At 45.8% G+C, this 27,036-nt stretch overlaps 1 protein-coding gene across 1 annotated transcript in view; it reads left to right on the forward strand.

Moving 5' to 3' along the window:
- The window catches only part of LOC126174739 (uncharacterized), a 36,429-nt gene extending 13,502 nt beyond the window's left edge, over positions 1–22,927 (forward strand). The window contains exon 6 of the mRNA XM_049921057.1: positions 22,869–22,927. Coding sequence (XP_049777014.1) covers positions 22,869–22,871 — 3 coding nt within the window. The 3' untranslated portion in view covers positions 22,872–22,927. The remainder of the gene's footprint in view (positions 1–22,868) is intronic.
- The last annotated feature ends 4,109 nt before the right edge of the window (positions 22,928–27,036 follow it).

Consider the following 27,036-nt stretch of genomic DNA (forward strand, 5'->3'; position numbering starts at 1 on the left):
GTGAATGATTCTTCATAAATCCCACTTGTTTCTCATTTATTATCACTTTTAAATATGGTTCTAATTTTTTGGAGGATCTTAGAGAATGTCTTATAGGCAGTGCTAATTAATGAAATGCCTCTGTAGTTCCTGTATTGTTGTTTGTTGTCATTTTTATGAACTGGTATTATTATCACATCTTCCACTCCTCAGGCAGTCTTTCTTTATTCCAGATGTTTGTGTATTGTTTATTCAACCCTTCTTAAACAGTTCAGCTGTTATGCCATCTCTCCCAGGAGCTTTGCTGTTTTTTAGTATTTCGATTGAGTCTGTTGTCTCTTCCATTGTCGGTGGTTCCATGGAGAGATCTACGCTCTGATAATCGTGTTGTTGCTCCATTTCTGCACTTCTGTCTTCAACATTTAGAAGCTCCTCAAAATATTCCCTCCAAGTTTCCATACCTTTGGATCTTCCCAGAACTGTATGCCACTTTTATCTTTAATGCCGTACATCTGTGGTATATATCTTTGAAAAATCTAACTGATCTGTAAAAACCTCCTGCATTTCCTGCTCTTTTATCCTTCTCTGCTCTTTTGATAACATTTTCATATGCCTCTTTACTTTCGTTGGAATCCTCTTGTAGGTGTTTTTCCTTCACTGCTCTTCTTTCTTTCACTGTTTGCTCACATTCTTCTGAAAACCATGGATTTTTCTTCTTTCTTTTTCCACATACTTCTAGTGCCCTTCTTCCACATTTGTATTTATCATTTCCTAATGGTCTTCAATGTAAAGGTTGTCTTTCATTGTTAGATCAGCAAATATGTTTGGCAGCTTAATTACAAACTCCTGTACTTTGCTGCTATCTTTCAATCTGTCTATGTCAATGTTATGATATTTTATGCTCTTCCACTGCCTCTACCCCCTTGGCTTTTCTATGGGCTATGGCTATCCTTCAGTGTACCTCTGCTACGTCTACATAATGGTCTGTGCCTGCGTGCCTGGCTCCCGTTATGGTTTCCACGGTCATTATACTGCTTTTATGTTTTTGGTCTACCAAGACATGGTCTATTTGGTTTTTTGTTCTTCTATCTGGTGATACCCAAGTTACCTTGTGCCCTTCCAAGGAAAGTGTGTGCTCATAACCTTTAGGTTGGCTGCACTTGCACAACATAGTAACCTCACTTCATTATAATTATTTCAACATGTAGGCTTTCAGTTCCAGCTATTCCTTTCCAGATGATTTCCCTTCTGCTTTTAGCATTGGCATCTCCCACGATGAGCTTCATCTTCATAACATATCCTGTTGTCTTACTAATTACCTCTTTGAAAATTTCATAGAAACTGTCTTTCTTTCATCCTCTACATCCTTGGTCAGAACGCATAGTGTAACTATTGTGATATATGTGAATCTGCCTTTTAGTCTCATGACTGCTATTCAATCATCAATCAGTTGGAAATCAATTACTGCTGCTGCTAAACTTTTACTGACTGTAAAACCTACTTGCTTCTGAAACTTTCCACCTTCTGATCCACCTTACATGTAATGTTACAAAATCTCCTCCTTTTTGCATAGCTCAATAACTTTGCAAATTCAAATATTAGTAGCAGAGTATATTCCAAATTGTCCTCATGCACTATGTCAAGGTGGAAGACCAGTTCATTCTTTGTTTTCTTAAATCCAGCTTCCCCCCCCCCCCCCCCCCCCAACCAAAAAATTTCAGGTGTTAGTTTTCTGGATCATTTGTTCATTTGTATTATTTTTCCTTTTTCTTTATTATTGAATGTGTTGCTGATGGTGAAGTCATTAAACGGGTAGCACATGGTATTTCTGTAACATATTTTATGAAATTTTCTTGCAACATTGCTGCAACTTTGTGTCTGATGAAGTCATGGGTCAAGAAGTCCTCACTTTTAGAATACTGTTAAGTGTCATTTATATAGTTTGTTTGTAAATTTTACATTAATTGACCATAATGTGAAATCATTTCACCCCACTACAGTTCTCAGTATAATAAGTATAGGATAGTTGTTACTCAGCGCATAGCAGAGATACTGAGTCACAGATAGGCTCAACAAAAAGACTGTCACGGAATGAGCTTTTGGCCAACAAGTCTCTGGCAACTGAAGCCAAACTACAAGCAGCAGCGCATGATGGGACAGGCAAGCGGGTGAGTGTAACGAGGAGGCTGAGGTGAGCAGGGAGAGGGATAGTCGGGTAGGGTTTGGGGACGGTAAGGTACTGCTAGTGGGAGCATGCAGGAATGAGGTGGAGAGAGGTAGGGTAGCTAGGTGTATTTGGGAGGTTAGACAGAGGGTGGGGGAGTGAGGAGGATTTGCAGAAAAGGAGAGAAGTAAAAGACTGGGTGAATTGGTGGAAAGACAGCTGTGTAGTACGGGAATGAGAACATGGAAGGGGCTAGATGAGTAAGGACAATGACTAAAAAAGGCTGAGGCCAGGAGGGTTATGCAAACATAGGATATATTGCAGGAAGAGTTCCCACCTGTGTAATTCAGAAAAGCTGGTGCGGGGGGGTGAAGGATCCAGATGGCATAGGCTGTGATTATACACTCCTGGAAATTGAAATAAGAACACCGTGAATTCATTGTCCCAGGAAGGGGAAACTTTATTGACACATTCCTGGGGTCAGATACATCACACTGACAGAACCACAGGCACATAGACACAGGCAACAGAGCATGCACAATGTCGGCACTAGTACAGTGTATATCCACCTTTCGCAGCAATGCAGGCTGCTATTCTCCCATGGAGACGATCGTAGAGATGCTGGATGTAGTCCTGTGGAACGGCTTGCCATGCCATTTCCACCTGGCGCCTCAGTTGGACCAGCGTTCGTGCTGGACGTGCAGACCGCGTGAGACGACGCTTCATCCAGTCCCAAACATGCTCAATGGGGGACAGATCCGGAGATCTTGCTGGCCAGGGTAGTTGACTTACACCTTCTAGAGCACGTTGGGTGGCACGGGATACATGCGGACGTGCATTGTCCTGTTGGAACAGCAAGTTCCCTTGCCGGTCTAGGAATGGTAGAACGATGGGTTCAATGACGGTTTGGATGTACCGTGCACTATTCAGTGTCCCCTCGACGATCACCAGTGGTGTACGGCCAGTGTAGGAGATCGCTCCCCACACCATGATGCCGGGTGTTGGCCCTGTGTGCCTCGGTCGTATGCAGTCCTGATTGTGGCGCTCACCTGCACGGCGCCAAACACGCATATGACCATCATTGGCACCAAGGCAGAAGCGACTCTCATCGCTGAAGACGACACGTCTCCATTCATCCCTCCATTCACGCCTGTCGCGACACCACTGGAGGCGGGCTGCACAATGTTGGGGCGTGAGCGGAAGACGGCCTAACGGTGTGCGGGACCGTAGCCCAGCTTCATGGAGACGGTTGCGAATGGTCCTTGCCGATACCCCAGGAGCAACAGTGTCCCTAATTTGCTGGGAAGTGGCGGTGCGGTCCCCTACGGCACTGCGTAGGATCCTACGGTCTTGGCGAGCATCCGTGCGTCGCTGCGGTCCGGTCCCAGGTCGACGGGCACGTGCACCTTCCGCCGACCACTGGCGACAACATCGATGTACTGTGGAGACCTCAGGCCCCACGTGTTGAGCAATTCGGCGGTACGTCCACCCGGCCTCCCGCATGCCCACTATACTCCCTTGCTCTAAGTCCGTCAACTGCACATACGGTTCACGTCCACGCTGTCGCGGCATGCTACCAGTGTTAAAGACTGCGATGGAGCTCCGTATGCCACGGCAAACTGGCTGACACTGACGGCGGCGGTGCACAAATGCTGCGCAGCTAGCGCCATTCGACGGCCAACACCGCGGTTCCTGGTGTGTCCGCTGTGCCGTGCGTGTGATCATTGCTTGTACAGCCCTCTCGCAGTGTCCGGAGCAAGTATGGTGGGTCTGACACACCGGTGTCAATGTGTTCTTTTTTTCCATTTCCAGGAGTGTATCTTCGTGATGTGGATCAAGGGTGAGAACACCGTATCCATTTTCGTCCAGAACCTCAACACCTTTCCCCCATTTACTTTACCTGGTCCTACTCTACCTAACAGGCCACCTTACTTGATGTTGACCTCCATCTCGAAGATACCCCACTGCCCCCCCCCCCCCCCCCCCCGGGTGCTCACCGCTCTTTGGCAGGTTTGTGCTTGGTTACCATGGGGCCCCAGCCTTTGCAGCATCTTTTCGCTCTCTTGCTGCGTGTCTATCCTCTTGCTGTTCCTTTTCCCTTCCCTTGGGGAACATGTCTGGGATGTTTTTGAGAAAGTGTTCCGCTTTTTCGGTAATCAGTATCAGAATACTCTCCACTGTGCCTTTTTTCTTTCTTTGCTGACCTTCTCCTATCCTTCCTTCATTTCAGCATTTGAGGTTCCTCTTTTTCTTCCTCCCTGTATGCTTCTGAAAGCCGGCCCACATGTCTGACATGAAACAGTGGCTGGGTAACGTGTAATTCCCAGCCCCAGGTTGACAGGTAGGGTTCACATGTACCCCCTGATACAGGTCAGGCCCAGGGAGGGGGATTGCCTGAGCTGCTACCTCCCAAATTGCCAATTGATACCTCTGTCAGATGTTTGAGAGTGTGACCTGAGGTGTGAACAGTCACCTAAGGTGGGTGCGCCCCCTTCTGAAGGGGGCCCCCAGTTGGTAGGAGCGTGTCATAGGAGACACTGGCAATCATGGGGGATTTTCTTGCAGTGAGGCAATGAAATGAAATGAAATGTGTGGCTAAGGCCTCCCGTCGGGTAGACCGTTCGCCTGGTGCAGGTCTTTCGATTTGACGCCACTTCAGTGACCTGCACGTCGATGGGGATGAAATGATGATGATTAGGACAGCACAGCACCCAGTCCCTGAGCGGAGAAAATCTCCGACCCAGCTGAGAATCGAACCCGGGACCTTAGGATTTACATTCCCTCACGCTGACCACTCAGCTACCGGGGCCGGACAGTGAGGCAATCATCTTCACAGTCAAAGGCTATGAAATGTAAACAAAATTAGGCTAACAATTCAAAGACCCTCCCAGCCGCACCAAGGTTCCTCATGGTTTTACATACTGAAGACGGCCAATCCTTCACTATAGTAGTCTCTTCCCGGTCCGTTTCAACCTTCCCCCAAGGCCGGCATTCCATCTCGTGAGGGTGTCATGCTGCTCATATGGGATGATGTTCAATCAACCCATTTCCCTGTCTACCCACCTTCAGGCTGTTGCTATTCGCCTTTTCCTTCCTCACTGGACCTCTTTTTACTGTTTACATCCATCCGTCGTACAATGTCAGCAGGGCAGACTTCCTCCAGCTTATTGGGCAGCTACCTCACCCCTTTCTGTTGCTCAGTGACTTCAATGCGCACCATTCCCTTTAGGGGTTCTCCCAGAACCTGTCCGAGAGGCACACTCTTGGCTGACCTTATCAGTCAGCTTAACCTCTTCCGCTTTAACACAGGAGCACCCACATTCCTTTCAGACTCCATGCACACCTATTCCCATTTTGACCTGTCCTTCTGCATTGCCCAGCTCATCTCGAGTGGCCTGTTCTCTCTGACACATACTCGAGCGACCATTTCGTGTGTGCTGACTCCCACCCCATCTCCATCCACACCCAAATGGCAACTTATTAAGGTTGACTGGAAGCTTTACTCCTCTCTGACAACCTTCGACGAACAACATTTCTCCAGTTGTGATGACCAAATGGAATATCTTACAGACATTATCGTTACCACCACAGAATGTTCCATTCCTCACACTTCCTCTTTACCATGCTGTGTCCCTGTCCCTTGGTGTGCCGCGACGCAATTTGCGTGTGGAGACGTGCTCTCTTCATTTTTAACCATCATCCTATAATGGCAAACTGCAGTCATTATAAACAGATGTGTGCACAGTGTCATGTTTTTCAGGATAGTGAAAAAGCTAGCTGGATATCATTCATCAGTTCTTTTAATGATTCCATTCCCCCATCAGTCATGTGGGCCAACCTCCAATGGCTCTCTGGGACCAAGACATGTTTCCAAATTTCCTGCCTGACAGTAGCAGACAATGTCATTGTGGACCCTATTGCTATCTCCAACAACTTGGGCTGCCATTTTGCGGAGATTTCGAGCTCCTCCCACTATCGCCCTGCCTTCTTCCATCAGCAATGAGTGGAGGAGGCTCGGGCATTGCCCTTCTCTTCCCCAAATCGTGAGTGCTGCAATGTCGCCTTTATTATGAGGGAGCTAGATCATTCCTCACTTCATCCCGATCCTGGCCCAGGACCAGATGCTGTTCACGTTCAGATGATGCAGCACCTTTCTCTCGTGGGAAAGCATTTTCTGCTTAATATGTACAGCCGCATCTGGACAGAGGGCACATTTCCCAGACACTGGTGTGAAGCCATACCTAATCCCAGTAAGGACAAACACGTTCCTTCTAGCTACTGCCCCATTTCTCTCACCAGCTGTGTTTGCAAGGTGATGGAACGTATGATTTGTGCCCAGCTGGTATGGTTTGCTTGAGTCTCACAATCTACTAACCACTGCACAGTGTGGATTTCGAGTGCGGCATTCTGCAGTTGACCATCTCGTCACTTTGTCTACCCATTTCATGAATGGTTTTCTGCAGAAATCTCAGACTGTGGCCATGTTTTTTTCGATTTAGAGAAAGCCTACAACACCTGCTAGAGGACTGGTATCTCCCGTACTCTCTACATGTGGGGCTTCCCTGGCTGTTTGCCCCATTTCCTTCAGGAATTTTTAAAAGACCAAGTTTTCAAGGTATGTGTGGTTCTGCCTTGTTGGACACCTTTATCTGTGCTTCAGGGTTCCGTCCTGAGTTTCACCCCCTTTGCTATCGCCATTAACCCTATAATGGCCAGTCTCCCATTGGGCACCTCTGGCTCCCTTTTTGTTGATCATTTTGCCATATATTCTAGTTCTTCACGGACCTGTCTCATTGAGAGGTGTCTTCAGTGATGTCTTGATTGTCTTTACTCATAGAGCATCGAAGTGGCTTTTGTTTTTCTACTGAAAAAACTGTTTATATGAGTTTCTGGCGGTGGAATTGGTTTCTTCCACCATCTTTACATTTTGGGCCTATTGCTCTTCCGTTCATTGAAACTACAAAATTCCTGGGGCTCATGCTCGGTAGGAAACTCTCTTGGTCTTCCTACATGTCTTACCTGGCAGCTTGCTGTATGTGGTTTATCAATGTCCTATATATACTCAGTGATACTTCCTGGGATGCAGATCAAACCACCCTCCTACATTTGTATCGATCCCTTCTCTGTTCGAAACTAGACTATGGGTGTTTCATTTATGCATCTGCATGCCTGTCCATCTTATGCCGTTGCAACACTATCCACCATCATGGCATTCGTTTGGCCACTAGCGCCTTTTACACTACCCTGGTTGAAAGTCTGTATGCAAAAGATCCCAAAACTACTGCTGTCCTACCACCGTGACTTTCTCCTCAGCAGATATGCATGCCATTTGTCTGCCATGCAGGGCCACACATTCTGTGCCTTCTTCTTCAATGACTCCTTTGATTGCCAGTATGGGGCGCGTCCCTTTTTTCTGTTACCTCCAGGAGTTCGCTTTCAGCTCTTGCTCAGCAATTTAACTTCATGCTACCTGCAACTTCCTCTTGGCTTTGTGTAGCGGCCAGTGTTCACGTTGGCCTTCATTCGCTTCCCAAGGACGCTACTCCAGTCTCACTGTATCACCTTAAGTTCATGACCTTCGCATGGAATTTTGCGATAGTACCTTTGTGTACACTGACAGCTCTGGGACTGACCATGGTGTTGGGTGTGCCTTCATCATTGGTGCAGACAGTATTTGGTATTGGTTTCTGGAACACTGCTCAGTATTTACTGCAGAGCTCTTCACTCTGTATTAGGCCACGCAGTACATCCCGTGACAAAGGCTTTTCAATTGTTTCACCTACACAGTCTCTTTCAGCGCCCTTCAAAACCTCCGAGTGCTGCCCACCGTCCATCCCTTAGTGCAATGGGTCCAGGAAAACTGTCACTTTCTCACTCTTGATGGAGCCACTGTGATGTTTATGTGGATTCCTGGTCACATCGGTCTGTCAGGAAACAAGGCCACTGCTGCTGCTGTCAAGGCTGCTGTCCTCGTACCTCAGCTCGATAGTTTGTATATTCCCTGTGATGATCTCTGTGTTGCCGTCTGTCAGCAGGTGGAGTCTCTTTGGCATCACCACAGTTGCCCCCCCTTCATGGGAACAAGCTCTGGATTATTCAGCCTCTCCCAGTGGCTTGGACGACCTCCTCTCGGCCCTCTCACTGTGAGGAGATCATCTTAACTATGTCATCACCATTTGTTAAATGGTGCTCCCCCACCACTTTGTGCACATTGCACCCAACTTTTGCCTGTCTGCCATTTCTTTTTTTAACTGCTTATGTTCCCGTTTGTGTTTGCTGTCTGAGTTATTGGTGATTTTAGTGAGTGACGCACGGCTGTTGACCACGTTTTACTTTTTATCTATCATAGCAATAGTGTGAAGGCCATTTAATTTTTAGTTATGGAACTGCATTTCTCTATGGCATAATTTCTAAACCTTTCTCAACACCCCTTTCATAACTATCTTCTCTTCCATCAGTTGGGATTGATGTGCAGCCATTTTTAACTCCTCTCTTTCTCTTCGTGTTCTACAGTTTTCACATGGGCACATATGACCCTGGTTGTTTTTGTGCCCTAAAACAAAACGAAAACAAATCAAAGATGGCCACATCAGTACCTCTGCCCATATCGAACCTACCAACACCAGAAATACCTCCCTCCCCCCCCCACCCCCCTGCCCTTTGACAGCTGCCACCCAATTCATACCAAGAAAACCCTTCTGGACAGCCTAGCCACCTGTGGCCATTGCATCTACAGTGATGCGCAGTCCCTCTCATAATATACTGAGGGTCTCACTGAGGCCTTTACAGACCGTAATTACCTTCCCAACCTTGTACAAAGACAGATCTCCTATGCCTTATCTTTCCAGTCACCCACCACCTCCCGAAGTCCAAATGTTGGGCTGCAGAGGAGCATTTCCCTCATTACTCAGTACTGCCCAGTACTGGAACAACTGAATTACATTCTCTACCAGGGTTTCAACTACCACTCATCATGCCCTGAAATGAGAAATGTCCTACCCACTATCTTTCTCATCCCTCCCACAGTGATACTCCGCCACCCAACAAGCCTACCCGATATCCTCGTCCACCCCTGCACATATCCCTGTAACAGACCTACATGCAAGACCTGTCTCATACATCCTCCTGCCACCAGCTACTCCAGTCCAGTCACAAACTTCACCTATGCCATCAAAGGCAGGGCTACCTGTGAAACGAGTCATGTGATCTACAAGCTAAGCTGCAACCCTTTGCTGCTTTCTACATAGACTTGACAGCCAACAAGCTGTCTGTCCACATGAATGGCCACTGACAAACTATGGCCAAGGAACAACCGGACCACCCTGTTACCTAACATGCCACCTAATATGTCGTTCTTCATTCCAGTGACTGCTTCACAGCCTGTGGCATCTGGAGCCTTCCCACCAGCACCAGCTTTTTGAAATGTGCAGGTGGGAACTCTCTCTGGAGTATATCACACATTTCCATAACCTTCCTGGCTTCAACCTTCATTAGTCGCTGTCCTTACCCATCTAGCCCCTTTCCTTTTCTTACTCCAGCACTATACAGCTGTCTTTCCACCAATGCACCCAGTCTTTTTAGTTCTCTCCTTTACTGCTACCCCTCCCCCTCTTTCCCCCGCCCTCCATCTATCCTCCTCAATACACCTAGCTGCCCTGCCCTCTCTCCACTTTGTCCCTGCATGCTCCCACTAGCAGCACTTTACTGTCACCCACACCTACCCTGCTACCCCATCCCATCCCGTCCCCGCTCCAGCCTCCTCCTTACCCCAACCAGTTGCCTCTCCCATCATATGCTGCTGCTCATAGTCTGTCTTCAGCTGCCAGAGATTGTGGTCGTGTGTGTGAGTTGTGTGTGTGTGTGTGTGTGTGTGTGTGTGTGTGTGTGTTGGCTATTTTTGACAAAGGCCTTGTTGGCTGAAAGCTCATTTTGTGACAGTCTTTTTGTTGTGCTTATCTGTGACTAGCTTCTTTGCTATATGGTGAGCAGCAACTATCCTTTTCAAAATATTGTTCCATTTCACCCTGCGTTTTCTATTGTACAATAATCGTTACACTGAGTAGATTGCTGATTTTATACCAAACATTATTAATGTGCATGTAATGCAGACAAACTAAAATTGTAATACTGACAAATTAATTGTTACTACTGATATCTGCAACTACATCTGCATATATGGGTACAAGTTTTTATTCACAAAGTAATTGTTACTGTGGATATCCACATCCACACAGACTTGTAGCTGTCACCTTGTAATGGGTGCAGTTTTACAAGGCATGATTTAGAACTACCTAGTTTTCAACTTTCCAAAATTTCATGTATATGAAAACTATCAGTTTATCACATAATTTGATTTATATGATGAAAAAGTTTTCTTCTTTACAATTGCTTTACTAAGTTAAACTTGAGTGTGCAGGAAAAGGACATACCATAACTAATAGAGTCTTGCCTGGTAATTTGCTGTCATGTTCAAACCAACCTTCAGTTTGAGGACTGTTTTATTGCACTCTCATATTCATTATGTTTAATACACAACATAACATGGTAATTGCAGATTGATTATTATGACTGCAAAATCTTGCATGGGCTGAGGCCTTGAGTATATGAGGTGTAACTAATTTCTCTTTATGGATGTTTAGGATTTGTAGTAGGGACCAAGACAGTTAAGTTTAGCATAGGAATTCATGTCCGGAAACATACCATTTTCCCATTACACACAAAATACCACAGCATATGTCTAGATCTCCCACATCTTTGCTTCCACTGACTAGGATATTATGTACGTCCTTCACCAATCACATGATGTCCCATGCTCACTACAGGTTTGTTACAAGCCATGCTTGTGGTGCTTGTTCATACTGTAGCCTCATGGGATTAGCCAAGCGGTCTAAGGCGCTGCAGTCATGGACTGTGCGGCTGATCCCAGCGGAGGTTCAAGTCCTCCCTAGGGCATGGGTGTGTGTGTGTTTGTCCTTAGGATAATTTAGGTTAACTAGTGTGTAAGCTTAGGGACTGATGACCTTAGCAGTTAAGTCCCATAAAGATTTCACACACATTTGAACATTTTGTTCATACTGTATTAATGTACCCATCCAGAAAGATTTGTACCTGCTGTTGTGCTTGTGGTCTTTGTCATACTGTACTGCTCTGCAGCAGTAATCATTTAGTACAGTACATAATGTAAGCTGTACTTGTACATACATTTATTTTTAGTGTATTGTCGTTGACCATGGTGAATTACATATTTGTGGAATATGCCGAAATGATGTTATTGTATGGTGAGGCTTAGTGCAATGGAAGGGCTGTTCATGAGTTGTATGCGGAGCATTTTCCATGCTTCCAGACACTTCTGCACTTTCTCTTTGCTATGGTGTACCACGGGAACTCAGGGATGGGTACATTCACAGTCAGCAGGGCTGACTGTGGTACTCCATGGTTGCAACATACGTCTGAGTTTGATGAGTCTGTACTACATTCAGTGGAAGAGGACGTGACAAACAGTACCAAAAAGGTAGCAAGTAGATTGTGGTTTCAGTGAGATGGTAATGTGGTTCCTGCATGATGGCGGACCATATCATTTGTCAGGTGCTGCCTGGTACGTTCTACATGAGCTGTAGTTGCACATGTACCACCCCCACAATTTGCAGACAGTGCAGACACAGAATTTAGTGCCACAAGCCCACTTCTGCAGGGGGTTCTTGCACCATAGTGTGGACGAGACCAGCCAGGTTCTTCAGGGTAATTGTTCTCAATTCCCACAACAGTAGGGTGGTGTGACGAAAACTCATGTGTTGCTCAGCCCCACGTGTTTCAGGGATGATATGGTTTGAACATTTGGACAAGGTTCCTATATGGGTGAGTGATTTGACCAAATCTTCTTCTGCCATATCTAACAGGTGCTACACACTTGTGACTCCTTGTGCATCAAAACATTTGGTTTCAGTGAGATGGTAATGTCGTTCCTGCATGATGGTGGACCATCTCATTTGTCAGATGCTGTCTGAGATTTTTTGGTACCACAATGTGGGCAACGATGGATAGGTCACAGTGGCCTGATTACTTGGCGTGCACATTCTCCCTGTGTGAACCTGCTGGACTATTTTCTCTGTGGCCACACAAAATCCTTAAATTTATGAGAGCCCTGTGGCATATGAGAAAGGCCTACTGGCACGGATTATGGCTGCAGCAGATGGTGGAGGACCAGTAATTGGTGATCATGTATACTGAGACATGGTATTGAGGTACAATATCTATTTTGATGTCGGTAGTCATCACATCGAGCCCTACCCCTAAGTGGACCCAGACAACAAGCAGCAAGAGTCAGAGAGCAACATGTTTTGTGTATAGTGGGAAGACAGCACATTTTCAAACCTGAGTCCCCATACTAAACTTAACCATCTTGGTCCTCACTACAAGTTCTCAAAGAATGTAAAGGGAATTTAATTCCAGCCTGTAGTGATTCTGGATAGTGTGTTCTGTTCATTTCACACACAGTTTTTCAGTCAGTGGGAAGGAAATCGTCACACAAAATACATTTCACTGGCAGTGCATGTGGCTAGATCACTGGCAGGCCATAGCCTGGCCATAGTAAGTATGAGATGGGCCAGAGTTTATTGTCATTTCCAGCATCAGTTCAAGTTTGTGGAGAAGGTGCAGGAAAGACAAAACATCCAACGATAGTGCCAGAAATGTCAACTATGTGCTTCATCCCAGCATCGTCTTCCCTCTAGAGACTACAGACACCCAGTGAGCACAGCACTTGTCCCAGCAAAAGACTAGGTAGCAGTCTGTGTGTCATGCATCTTCTTTCAGACGATGTATTTTTGCCTGCAGGAAGTTGCTATATATGCTCAGTGATCTGACATGCATTCCTTTCCACAAAGAAACCAAATGGCTTGTCAAATATGGTGTCTTGTTCTCCATAAGTTTACTCTCCTATTCACATTTGAGTGATAGTGTAACCTGAAGAGGGATTTTCGTTTTCTGTTTGTCTGATTCACCCATAGCACATTTTACAGCCATAACATTGTTGTGCTCTTGACAGTGTCAGCATCCTGCTGCATGTATTTTAAAGGGGTACTGGTACACCCTGCAACAGTATGCAAAACTTTCTTTTTTGGTGTATATGGGTAAGGTTACCATGGGATGGTTTGTAATAGGACTTGGCTGGTGAACAAGTACTGACTGTGTGATAGCATTGTGTGGCTAGAGTGGTCCACTTTTCCCACAGATTTTAATGTATTTGATATCACATAGGACATTGTAGATCAATTAATTACCGCCCTATAACTGCCCTCCCCCACCCCCCACCCCCCGCCCCCACCACCACCCCAAGTCACTGACTCAGAGAGGTCACTTGTTGAGCAGTGGGAGAAGTTACCAGAGACCTTGCTGGATTTCACAAACCACTTCATGGGTAACTATTATGCATTCTGTATTGTCATGTGCTGACATTACAGAAGCCACTGTCAGATAAACTTTGCACATGGTAAGTACTCTACAGCTTTCGAGTGCACCTTTTTCACATTGTTGCCAAGCCACTTTTTGGTACACTTATATCACAGTTCCCTCAGCTGTTTCATGGATTTCAAAGGTCTATCAACTTTGTCAGCAGCACGGAAGCATGAGCTGTTAACGTGATTGCCCACTAGTTCTCATACTTGTCTGCCATTGCTATCTGCAGAATTGTGCGGACAATGTTTTTCTAAAACCCTGACAGCATGTGGCCAAGTCTCGTAGATTCTACACATGAACTTGATTAATTGTTTAGTTGCGACCTTCAATATCGGTGGAATGTCATCTATCCCTTCTGCATTATTTGACGTCAAGTCTGCCAGAGCTCCTTTAAATTCTCACAGTAATACTGAATGCTCAAGTGTTCCCTATCCACTCCAATTTCTTCTTCTGTCTCATCATCAGACAACTGTCATAGAAGCCTTCAGCGTACTCTTTTCACATGTCTGCTCACTCTTCTATGTTTAACAGTGGAATTCCCATCGCTCGTTTAAAGTTACCATGCTTGCTTTTAATTTCACTGATGATTGTTCTGACTTTTCTGTGTGTGGAGTCAGTCCTTTTGATGATCATTTCTTTGAGCTTTCTTATCATTTTTCTTGTAGCAGTTTTGCCTTGGCTGCCTGCGCTTCCTATTTATTTAATTTATGAGTGATTTATATTGCTCTGTTCTTGTACATTTTTTTTCATCATCAACTGAAGTATTTCTTCAGTTATCCAAGGTCCCTTTGCAATTACTTTCCTTGTACCTATGTTGTGTCTTTCCAACATCTGTTATGGCTGTTTCTAGGGATGTCCGCTTTCACACAAGCAAGTACACCTCACACACACATGACTGCTATGTCTGGCCACTTTGACCAGAATGCAACTGAACACATTGAACGAAAGCAAAAGTCTGGAGTGGGTTGGGGAAGGGGAAGGGATAGCAGGGATGGGTGGGGAAAGAGGAATCAGCACTGCCTGGTGGAGTGTGGAAGGGCTAGAAGTGGCAAGAGAAGGGTGTTAGGTACAGTTTTGGGAGGCTGTGGGGCAGGGGGGTGGAAAGGGAGGAGAGAGGAGAGTAGTAGGGAAAGGAAGGAGAGTGGTGAGTGCATTGGCAGAGAGCAGTTCACTCTGAGGGTGAGGGGATGTGGATTAAGAGGTAATAGAATATAAAAAGCTGAGCAGTGATTACAGCAGAACCTGCGACAGGACTGGGATAGGAAGTGCTGGTGTGTGGACTGCAATGGGTCTTCCACAGGCATAAGATCCCTGTGGCAAGCGTTTGGGATTGGAAGTGGGGTGGAAATGGACTAGGATGTCGTGGAGGGATGGAAAGGATCATGCGTCATTTGGCCCTAATTTCAAGGCATGGCAACAGATGATAAAAGTCCTGACAGAGGATGTGGTTTAGTTGCTCCAGTCCAGGGTGGTATTGAGTGACACAGGGGTGCTTCTTTGTAGCTGGTTCTTGGAGGTGGCGGGAGAATTAGGGGTGTGTGTGGGGAGGGGGGGGGGTAGGGCATGGGAAATCTGTTTGTGGACTAGATGTGAGGGTAGTAGGGTAGTGCCTGTTTGTGAGGCCTTTCAGAGACCTTCAACGTAATGGGCAAGGGAACCCTCATCACTGCAGTACACAGAACCTAGGTAGCCAGGTTGAGAAACCTTTTTGGTGTGAAGGGGATGGCAGCAGTTGGAATGCAGTATTGTTGTTGGTTAGTGGGTTTAATGTGGACAGAAGTGTGGATGGAGCCATCAGAGAGGAGGTCAATGTTCAGGAAGGTGGCATTCTGGGTTGAGGAGAACCAAGAGAATTAAGTGGGAGAAAAGGTGTTGAGTTTGTGAAGGAATGAGTCCAGATCACGAAACTACCAGAAATGAGTCTGAATCATACCAGGTATGAGGGTAATGCCAAAAGTAAGGTCTCCTATTTTTTTGTAAGTACAGAACTCTGTTTCTGTGGCAGTTGGTCACACTGTTATGAAGAGTGCTTCACGCGCTTTGTGTAAACATGCTCACGCCGCGCCGAGGCGCTCAGTCTTGGCTTGGAAGCCGTTGAGAATGGAGCTCTTGTTGTCTGCCAAGTGCGAATTGCGCGCAGTTATTCGGTTTTTGAACGCAAAGGGCACTGCGCCGATTGAAATCAATCGCCAATTGACGGAAGTGTATGGTGAGTCGTGCATGGATGTCAAAAATGTTCGTAAGTGGTGTAGAGAGTTTGTAGCTGGTAGGCCGAAATTCACGACGAACAAAGGAGCGGGAGACCATCAATTTCTGAGGAGACGGTGTTGAGAATGGAGCTCTTGTTGTCTGCCAAGTGCGAATTGCGCGCAGTTATTCGGTTTTTGAACGCAAAGGGCACTGCGCCGATTGAAATCAATCGCCAATTGACGGAAGTGTATGGTGAGTCGTGCATGGATGTCAAAAATGTTCGTAAGTGGTGTAGAGAGTTTGTAGCTGGTAGGCCGAAATTCACGACGAACAAAGGAGCGGGAGACCATCAATTTCTGAGGAGACGGTGTTGAAGGTTGAGCAAAGCATGCGTGAAGATCGGCTGATCACCCTGGATGATCTCTGCACGTTGGTTTCTCAGGTTTCCCGAAGCACCGCTCACAGAATTTTAACGGAAACATTGAACTACCGGAAGGTGTGCGCAAGATGGGTGCCACGCAAGCTGACTGAGGACAACATGCGGCAACGAGTTGATGCTTCTCGCCTTGCAGCCGAACAGGACAACTTTCTGGACTCAATTGTCACGGGTGACGAAACCTGGACATACCACTTTACACCTGAGACCAAGCAACAATCACGACAGTGGCGGCATCCTTCTTCGCCAAAGCCGCGGAAATTCAAACAAACACAGTCTGCCGGTAAAGTCATGACAACCGTTTTTTGGGATCGGAAAGGGGTATTGTTGGTCGACTTTATGCCCATTTTGACCACAGTTAACGCTGACAGGTACTGTGAGACTCTCAAGAAACTCAAATGGGCAATTCAGAACCGGAGCAGAGGAATGTTGAGCAAGGGCATACACATTCTTCATGACAACGCTCGCCCACACATCGCTCGTCATAGCGTTGCTCTCCTGCAACAGTTTCAGTGGAACATAATCACCCACCCACCCTATAGTCCTGACTTGGCGCCCAGTGACTATCACCTGTTCCCTAGGTTAAAAGAACATTTGGCTGGAAAGCGATTCAGCTCCGACGACGAGGTGAAAGAAGAGGTTTATAACTTTCTGAACAGCATGGCGGCTAGCTGGTATGACATGGGCATACAAAAACTGTCACAGCGCCTACAGAAATTCATCGACAGAAATGGTGATTATGTCGAAAGATAGCTAAATGTTCAAGCTGTAAACTGATGTAAACCATTGTAGAAATAAACTGGTCTATGTACTTACAAGAAAAATAGGAGACCTTACTTTTGGGATTACCCTCGTATTTGAGGTTTCGGCAGGCCAGGAAATTTACCTCTAGACGATCGATAAACTGTATTCCCATGGTAGTGCTACAGATTTGTGTGTATATCATCCCTTCAAAATAGAAGTAGTTGTGTGCTACGATATAGTTAGTAAGGTGTATGAGGAATGAGGTAGTGGATTTGGAGTCTGAAAGACATTCGGAGAGGTTGTGTTGAATAGCAGCAAAACCATGGGCATGGGCCTGGTCGTCCAGGACTGTTGGATTAGTGCATTTTGGGGAGAATGTAGAAGGTGGATGCATGGGGGAGTAATAGGGTGAAGGGAAATTGATTCAGGGGTGGCTTCTGGGAAGGGCCTAAGGCTTTAAGCAGGGATTGGAGGTTATGTTGGACTTTTGGGGTGGGATCAGTCTGGCAGAGTTTATAGATGGAGGAGCCAGAAAACTGGTGGAGATGTTCCGCCAGGTAGTAACTGCAATTCATAACAACAGTGGTGGAACTATTGTCTGCAGGTGGGATGATTATGTCGGGATCTGTTCTGAATCAGTTTATGACAAAATTCATAGAAGTCTCCTCACTCGGAGGAAAATGACCATCATGTAGGGCCATGAAATGGACAGTACTAAAGACTCTTCCCACTTCTCCTAACGTGGTGTTCCATCGCCCATGTAACCTCCGCAATGTCTTAGTACCTCCCTATGCCTCTCCCAGTCCCATTGCCACAGGGATCATATTACTGTGGAAGACCCAGGTGCAAGACCTGCCCTATTCCAGTCCTGCCACAGATTTAGCCTACCCCATCAGAGGCAGGGTCGTATGTGAAAGCAGCCATGTTGTGTACCAGCTCTGCTGCAATCATTGCTCAGCTTTTTGTATTGGTATGACTACCATCCAGCTGCCCACCAGGATGAGTGGCCATCGCCAAATTGTGCTCAAGATGAGATTGGACTGCCCTGAGGTACTACATGCAGCTCTACGTAACATGCTTGATTTCAATGGCTGCTTCACAACTTGGGCTATCGGGATCGTCTTCTCCACCACCAATTTTTCTGAACTGTGCTGATAGGAGGTATCGTTACAACATAGTGTCTGCACCTGAAATCATCGTAGCCTCTGCTTACAGCAACCTATTCTCCCCTTACCCTCCACCCAACTCGTTCTGCCCCCTCAGTCCTATAACATCCTCCCAGTACACATCCTCTCACCCTCATTGTGCACTGCTCTCTGCGAATGCATTTACTAGTCTCTTCCCCTTTCCTTCTCCTTTCCTTTACGTTACCCTCCCCCACCCACCTCCCCCACAACCTTCTGACACTGCACCTGGCAGCTTGTCGTACTACCTCTAGTCTCTGCACATTTCAGCAGGCAGTGCTGATTCCTCTTCCTCCACCGGAACATTACTACTCTCCCTCTTCCCCACCTCACTTTGGACTGTTGCCCTCGTTTGTTGCATTTCAGTTGTATTCTGGTCAGGATGGCTGGAGATAGCAGCTATCTGTGTGTGAGGCGTGCTTCCTTGTGTGACTGTTTGTTTTCGTTTCTACATCTACGTCTACATCGATACTCTGCAAATCACATTTAAGTGCCTGGCAGAGGGTTCATCGGACCACCTTCACAATTCTCTATTATTCCAATCTCGTATAGCGCACGGGAAGAACGAACACCTATACCTTTCCGTACGAGCTCTGATTTCCTTTATTTTATCGTGCTGATCGTTTCTTCCTATGTAGGTCGGTGTCAACAAAATATTTTCGCATTCGGAGGAGGAAGTTGGTGGTTGGAATTTCGTGAGAAGATTCCTTCGCAGCGAAAAACGCCTTTGTTTTAGTGATGTCCATCCCAAACCCTGTATCATTTCAGTGACACTCTCTCCCATTATTCTCGATAATACAAAACGTGCTGCTCTTCTTTGAACTTTTTCAATATACTCCGTCAGTCCTATCTGGTAAGGATCCCATACCGCGCAGCAGTATTCTAAAAGAGGACGGAGAAGCGTAGTGTAGGTAGTCTCCTTAGTAGATCTTATACATTTTCCAAGTGTCCTGCCAATAAAACGCAGTCTTTGGTTAGCCTTCCTCACAACATTTTCTACGCGTTCCTTCCAATTTAAGTTGTTCGTAATTGTAATTCCTAGGTATTTAGTTGAATTTACGACCTTTATATTTGACTGATATATCGTGTAACCGAAGTTTAACGAGTTCCTTTTAGCACTCATGTGGATGACCTCACACTTTTCGTTATTTAGGGTCAACTGCCAATTTTCGCACCGTTCAGATATTTCTTCTAATTCGTTTTGCAGTTTGTTTTGATCTTCTGATGACTTTATTAGTCGATAAACGACAGCGTCATCTGCAAACAACCTAAGACGGCTGCTCAGGTTGTCTCCTAAATCCTTTATATAGATAAAGAACAGCAAAGGGCCTATAACACTGCCTTGGGGAACGCCAGAAATCACTTTTGTTTTACTCGATGGCTTTCCATCAAGTACTACGAACTGTGACCTCTCTGACAGGAAGTGAAAATCCAGTCACATAACTGAAACGATATTCCATAAGCACGCAATTTCACTATAAGCCGCTTGTGTGGTACACTGTCAAAAGCCTTCTGGAAATCCAGAACTACGGAATCGATCTGAAATCCCTTGTCAACAGCACTCAACACTTCATGCGAATAAAGAGCCAGTTGTGTTTCACAAGAACGATATTTTCTAAACCCATGTCGACTGTGTGACAATAGACCGTTTTCTTCGAGGTAATTCATAATGTTCGAACACAATATATATTCCAGAATGGTGCTGCATATCGACGTTAATGATATGGGGCTATGACTAACTCCTACTACCTTTCTTGAACATTGGTGTGACCTGCGGAACTTTCCAGTCTTTGGGTACGGATCTTTCGTCGAGCGAACGGTTGTATATGATTGTCAAGTATGGATCTAATGCATCACCGTACTCTGAAAGGAACCTAATTGGTATGCAGTCTGGACCATAAGATAAGTGTTTTAAGTTGCTTCACTACTCCGAGTATATTTACTTCTACGTTATCATGTTGGCAGCTGTTCTTGATTCGAATTCTGGAATATTTACTTCGTCTTATTTTGTGAAGGCATTTCGGAAGGCTATGTTTAGTAACTCTGCTTTGGCAGCGCTGTCTTCGATAGTATCTCCATTGCTGTCGCGCAGAGAAGGCATTGTTGTTTCTTGCCGCTAACATACTTTACATACGACCAGAACCTCTTTGGATTTTTTGCCAGGTTTCGAGACAAAGTTTCGTTGTGGAAACTGTTATAAGCGTCTGGTATTGAAGTCAGCGCTAAATTTCAAGCTTGTGTAAAAGATCGCCAATCTTGGGGATTTTGCGTCTGTTTAAATTTGGCATGTTTGTTTCGTTGTTTCTGCAACAGTGTTTGAACCCGTTTTGTCTACCAAGGAGGATCAGTTCCGTCGTTTGTTAATTTATTTGGTATAAATCTCTCGATTGCTGCCGATACTATTTCTTTGAATTAAAGCCGCATCTGGTCTACACTTAGACTATTAATTTGGAATGAGTGGAGATTGTCTCTCAGGAATACATAATGGAATGAATATTGAGTTTTATCTCACACTCTGAATTACGCGAAATTTTTATTCTAGGTTCGCTTTACTTCTGTACTTCCACAATATTCAGAATAAAAGACAAAACAAGTTTTGTTCCTTTAATATTAACTTGTTTAAGAAGTACTTAAAAACTTTTTTTTTTTTGACGTCAGTTTCTTCTCCTAATAATTTAAGAACGTGTGATATGCTCAAGCTTAAAATATTTAATACATTGTTGAATAATGTGGTTCGCTGTGCTGTATTATTATTCATGCAGAATTTTGTTTTTGTAGCTTTAATATTGGAAGAGATAATGATACCTAAGTATGCAAGAGCTTTGAGTACCGGAAATTGAAACTAAAGATTTTCATGTTATTTTCGTCTCAGTGACAGCATGTCAAAAAAATTCCAGCTCCATAGTCTTGTTCATTCTGGGTGTCCTTATCATCTTATTTAGTTTTTTCTTTTCTTTGTTATTCTATTCTTCTTTGTCATGCTTTCGGCACCTTTTTTTTCGCTTCAGCAACACGTTGCCTGTCCACCCGTAGTAGTCCACTTTCATATTGTTCTCAGTTTTGATGTCTATCCTGTCCATAGTTTTTAATCTGCTTGCTACTGCATCATTAAATCATATAATGGTGTCCATGGCACCAGTCTGAAAGGTGACATGCGTGGCCGTGCGGTTCTGGGCGCTACAGTCTGGAGCCGAGCGACCGCTACGGTCGCAGGTTCGAATCCTGCCTCGGGCATGGATGTGTGTGATGTCCTTAGGTTAGTTAGGTTTAATTAGGTCTAAGTTCTAGGCGACTGATGACCTCAGAAGTTAAGTCGCATAGTGCTCAGAGCCACTTGAAAGGTGACATGCCAACAAAAACAGTGCATGGGAAGCGTTCCCAAATACAACTACTGAAGCTTTCATTCGGATTCTGTGTTTTGCCATGTAAACATTTTTCCAGAAATTCTACCATAATAGTATCTGGTATGGGGTCTGCGTGTATGTTGTTGTCCATTGACCATTTGAGTCCCATCAGTTATGCTTGCACCATGAAGCGTTTCCTTTTGGGCAGAGGCCATGCTGTGGATCCTCATCAGTGGATATTCTGTGAAACAGAGTTGCCCAAATTGGTTTTCTTGTCTCACTGACATTTTCGCTGTCTCTTCTGACTGTTAGATTATAATATTCTATGAGGTTACCTATTTCTTATTTAGTGAGTTTGCCTTGTCCAACGGTTGCTTTGCCACCAGAGAGTTTTTTCCTGTCACGTCCTTGCAGAGTTTCCTAAGTTTTGCCCCCTTCTCTTCTGCACATGTTCTAAACATTCCACTTTTTTTAAATTTTACTTTCAGTATATGATTTAGCAGCCACAACAGAATTTAAGCCTTAAGAGTCACCATCACCAAGGTATTGATTGTAACGCACACCACGTTTCGCAATTGACCTACTAAAAATAGAGACTACCCCCTTGCTTTCCGTACCACCACTGAAATTTTCAAAGCCTTTGTTATATTTGTTTTCATTCAGTTTATCTGCACAACCTCGGTTGTGTTTTGACAGCCATTCATAGCCGAGAACCTTGCCTGTAGCGACAGTTGTAACTTTGACACTCTGCCTCGTGATGACTGGGTGTTGTGTGATGTCCTTAGGTTAGTTAGGTTTAAGTAGTTCTAAGTTCTAGGGGACTGATGACCATAGCTGTTAAGTCCCATAGTGCTCAGAGCCATTTGAACCATTTGTAACTTTGACAAATCCATTCAGCGATGTATGGTCTGTCTTCTGCCAGGAACAGTCAAATGCAGCAACAATATCAGTAGATTTACAAATATCTACCGTTTCTTTCGCTGCCCTCTGCATAGCTGCTTCACTGACGTCTGTTAGGACGTTATGCAAACGTTTATAATACCTCTCAAATTTGTCAAATGGCGGTGATCCGACATAGCACAGAATATCTGGGCTGCTTTTCTTCCCAATACGCCTCCTGGCGTAACCAAGGCGAATATTCACTGCACTATATTTTGTGCATGTTACAGGAGATGTCATAGTGCAGTCCACTGCAATTTTGCTGGATAGGCTTTTTCTCTTACTTATGTCCTCACTAAATGTAAGGTATTTGTCCATATTACACAATTTACATTGAGCGACAGACAAAAGCAGTTCTGAAAGCTTACACTTACTAATTAAAATGTAACCGTTAGTTTGACTATTTACAACACCAACATCTTGTTCATTTTCAGTAAGATGTTTCAACTTCCGTTTTGAAGCACTGCTGACGAACTTTTAGGCCAAACCTCACTTCACTGCTGCGTAACAATTTCTTCATTTTTACGATTGCCAATAACACGCTTGTGTTGATTACCGTAAAATTTACAACTGAAATTAAACGTATTCATTTTTGGCATTTTACGATGTAAAGTAGTTGAAATGCGTTGTCACACCAACAAGTTTACAACACGAACACACGCGAAACACATAAGTAAACTCACCTAATCTATTTGTATCGACAGAAAGATCAATTACATTAAATCCTTGCTCATAGTACAATCGGTATGTTCTTCAAGGATATCACACAAACGAGTTACTGTGGAAATAGCGGCGCCAAAATTAAATAACGAGACATTGTAGGTAAAAATTTGTGTTTGACAGTAATGTAACAGCTAGTCATTCACGCGCCGCATCTGCTTTAGAAACGCATTTAAACATGAAAATGATGAGGTACTGCCCAGAATCAGGAGGGACCACAGAATTGTATTAAATGAAAAAAATCCATGTTTTGGTCCCTCATGACACTCAGGTCTTCTTAAACATCAGAGGGACAACTTGCACATCTGTAGTTGATCATTATTCAACAGTCGATAGCGTCTAATGTAGGTCGTTGGTTGGTTGTTTCGGGGAAGGAGACCAGACGGCGAGGACATCGGTCTCATCGGATTAGGGAAGGACGGGGAAGGAAGTCGGCCGTGCCCTTTGAAAGGAACCATCCCGGCATTTGCTTGGAGCTATTTATGGAAATCACAGAAAACCTAAATCAGGATGGCCGGACGCGGGATTGAATCGTCGTCCGCCCGAATGCGAGTCCAGTGTCTAACCACTGGGCCACCTCGCTCGGTAATGTTGATCGTCTGGGGTTGTGTAGCGATATCAGTTAATTATGATGTTTGTTGTCTTTCTCCATATGTCGTGTTTTGGTTTTTGATTGGGCATAGCACCAAGCACCGAGGGTTTAAATTGCCTAAGTCGTTTAAGGGTAGAGCTGGGATGGTTCTGTTGAAAAGAACGCGTCTTATTTCCTTCCTCGTCCTTGTCCTACCAGAACTAGCGGTACGCCTGTCGTGACATCGTCGCGGACGGGACGTTGCACACTGTTCTTCTCTCGAAGCAACTTCTCCTCCTTACCCCACACATTGTTTCGATCCTGTCTGATTTTTAAAAGTCGCCTATTCGTTCAGGGACACACAGCGGAAGGAGAGTGCTGGTTCACCTATATTACACTCGTGCTCATAAATTAAGGGTAATGCTGATACATGGTGAAACAACGCTCTGGTGGGCAGTCTGCGGGTTTAAAGCACCTCGGGGTATGACCATGCGGTGCATTTGAACTGCGGCCGTCGCAAGGTGGCGCTGGCAGCAGTCCACATACGCAGAGGTGTGTTGGTGCATGTCAGAGTACGGTGCAGCTAGTAAGTGTACAGACGTTTTCAGACGTGCTAATGGTGATTGTGTGTTGAAAATGGCTCAAAGAACACACATTGATGACGTTATGAGGGGTAGAGTGGTTCAAATGGCTCTGAGCACTATGGGACTCAACTGCTGTGGTCATAAGTCCCCTAGAACTTAGAACTACTTAAACCTAACTAACTGAAGGACATCACACACATCCATGCCCGAGGCAGGATTCGAACCTGCGACCGTAGCGGTCGGGGTAGAATACTAGGGCGACTGGAGTCTGGTCAAACACAGCAGGTCGTAGCACGGGCCCTCCGTGTGCCACAAAGTGTGATCTCAAGATTATGGCAATGATTCCAGCAGACAGGAAACGTATCCAGGCGCTACAGTACGGGACGTCCACAGTGTACAACACCACAAGAAGACCGATATCCCACCAGCAGTGCCTACAGACGGCCACGGAATACTGCAGGTAGCCTTGCTCGGGACCTGACTGCAGCCACTGGAACAGTTGTCTCCTGACACACAGTCTACAGACGACTGAACAGACATGGTTTTTTCGCCCAGAGACCTGCAAGGTGCATTCCACAGATCCCTGGTCACAGGACAGCCCGTAAAGCCTCGTGTCAAGAACACAGTACGTGGTCATTGGAACAGTGGTCCCAGGTTATGTTCACAGACGAGTTCAGGTACAGTCTGAACAGTGATTCTTGCCGGGTTTTTATCTGGCTTGAACCAGGAACCAGATACCAACCCCTTATGTTCTTGAAAGGGACCTGTATGGAGGTCGTGGTTTGATGGTGTTGGGTGAGATTATGAGTGGTGCACGTACACCCCTTCATGTCTTTGACAGAGGAACTGTAACAGGTCAGGTGTATCGGGACGTCATTTTGCACCAGTATGTCCGCCTTTCGGTGGTGCAGTGGGTCCCACTTCCTCCTGATGGATGATAACGCACGGCCCCACCGAGCTGCCATCGTGGAGGAGTATCTTGAAACAGAAGATATCAGGCCTGCTTGTTCTCCAGACCTAAACCCCATCGAGCACGTATGGGATGCTCTCGGTCGATGTATCGCTGTATCGATGTATCGCTGTATCGCTGTCTTCAAATCCCTATGACACTTCAGGAGCTCCGACAGGCAGTGGTGCAAGAATTGGAGGTTATACCCCAGCAGCTGCTCGACCACCTGATCCAGAGTATGCCAACCCGTTGTGCGGCCTGTGTACGTGTGCATGGTGATCATATCCCATATTGATGTCGGGGCACATGCGCAGGAAACAGTGGCGTTTTGTAGCACATGTGTTTCGGGACGGTTTTCTCAACTTATCACCAATACCGTGGACTTACAGATCTGTGTCGTGTGTGTTCCCTATGTGCCTACGCTGTTAGCGCCAATTTTATATAGTGCTACGTTCTGTGGCACCACATTCTGCAGTTATCCGCAATTCATGAGCATGAGTGTAGATATTCTCTGTCAACTTGTTGTGCTGCCCAGCATGTCTGATAGAAGGGAGAAAACAATACTTCACCCCACTAGACGTACATTTTGTGTCGTGTGGGGTGACCAGAGAAAAGAAAACTGCCTCGACACTCCCCGTTTCTGTATTTCCGTCACCGCGTCTATTCCGCGCTCCCCCGCCTCTAGTTTGGTCCCCGGGGCGAGGAGACGGGAGCCTCAGCTGTTGCTGCCGGCAACACTATAAATGTTGTGCGTGCGCGGCGCGGCGCAGCGGCGGGAGGTATTTCTGTGGCGGCCGTACCTGCCTGCTGCCTGCTGGCTGCTGCTGGCGGACACGTGGAGGCCGACCGTCTGCGCCCACGTCTGTCTGGGAACACCGTGGCGCCCGCCTCGCCGAAAAGCGTCCGGTAAACAGCGCGACTCCGGAACCGGAAGCGGACCGGCGTGGCGCCCGCACGTGCGCGCCGCGCCGCGCCGCATATGCAGCAGGCTGCGTACACGCGTCTGGCGCGCACCCCTTCCGCCGCCTCTCTGTCTGTCTCGTCACACGAGGCGGCTAGCGGAGCCGTGGCTCTCCCGGAGCCAGCACTTACAGTTTCACACGCAAAAGCACCGGGTGATCAAAAAGTCAGTATAAATTTGAAAACTGAACAAATCACGGGATACTGTAGATAGAGAGATACAAATTGACACACATGCTTGGAATGACATGGGGTTTTATTAGAACCAAAAAAATAGAAACGTTCAAAAAATGTCCGACAGATGGCGCTTCATCTGAACAGAATAGCAATAATTAGCATAACAAAGTAAGACAAAGCAAAGATGATGTTCTTTACAGGAAATGCTCAATATGTCCACAATCATTCCTCAACAATAGCTGTAGTCGAGCAATTCCCGTTTTGTAGAAAGCGGTCAGCCGCTGACAAATCCACAACCGAACCCATTCTTGCAATTCTTCGTCCGACTGAAATTGACGTCCAAACATATTTATCTTAAAGTCGCCAAAGATTTGAAATCACATAGTGGAAGATCAGGCTGTACAGAGAATTTTGGAGTGTTTCCCAACCAAATTTCTGAAGCGTATCCATCATCCGGTTGGCAGTAGGGGGGTTGGCTTCATCGTGCAACAGGATGATTCCATCCGACAGCATGAGCGCAAATGGCGAATCCAACACTGAAAACATTCCAGATCTCCTCCGCCTAAGAAATCCAGAGCTGCTCACACAAGTTCTGGTAAGGTCATGATTATCTTCTTCTTTTATTTCAGGGCTCCTCTGCT

The sequence above is a fragment of the Schistocerca cancellata genome, chromosome 3 (genome assembly GCF_023864275.1).
Source record: "Schistocerca cancellata isolate TAMUIC-IGC-003103 chromosome 3, iqSchCanc2.1, whole genome shotgun sequence".
Classification (NCBI taxonomy): Eukaryota; Metazoa; Arthropoda; class Insecta; order Orthoptera; family Acrididae; genus Schistocerca; species Schistocerca cancellata.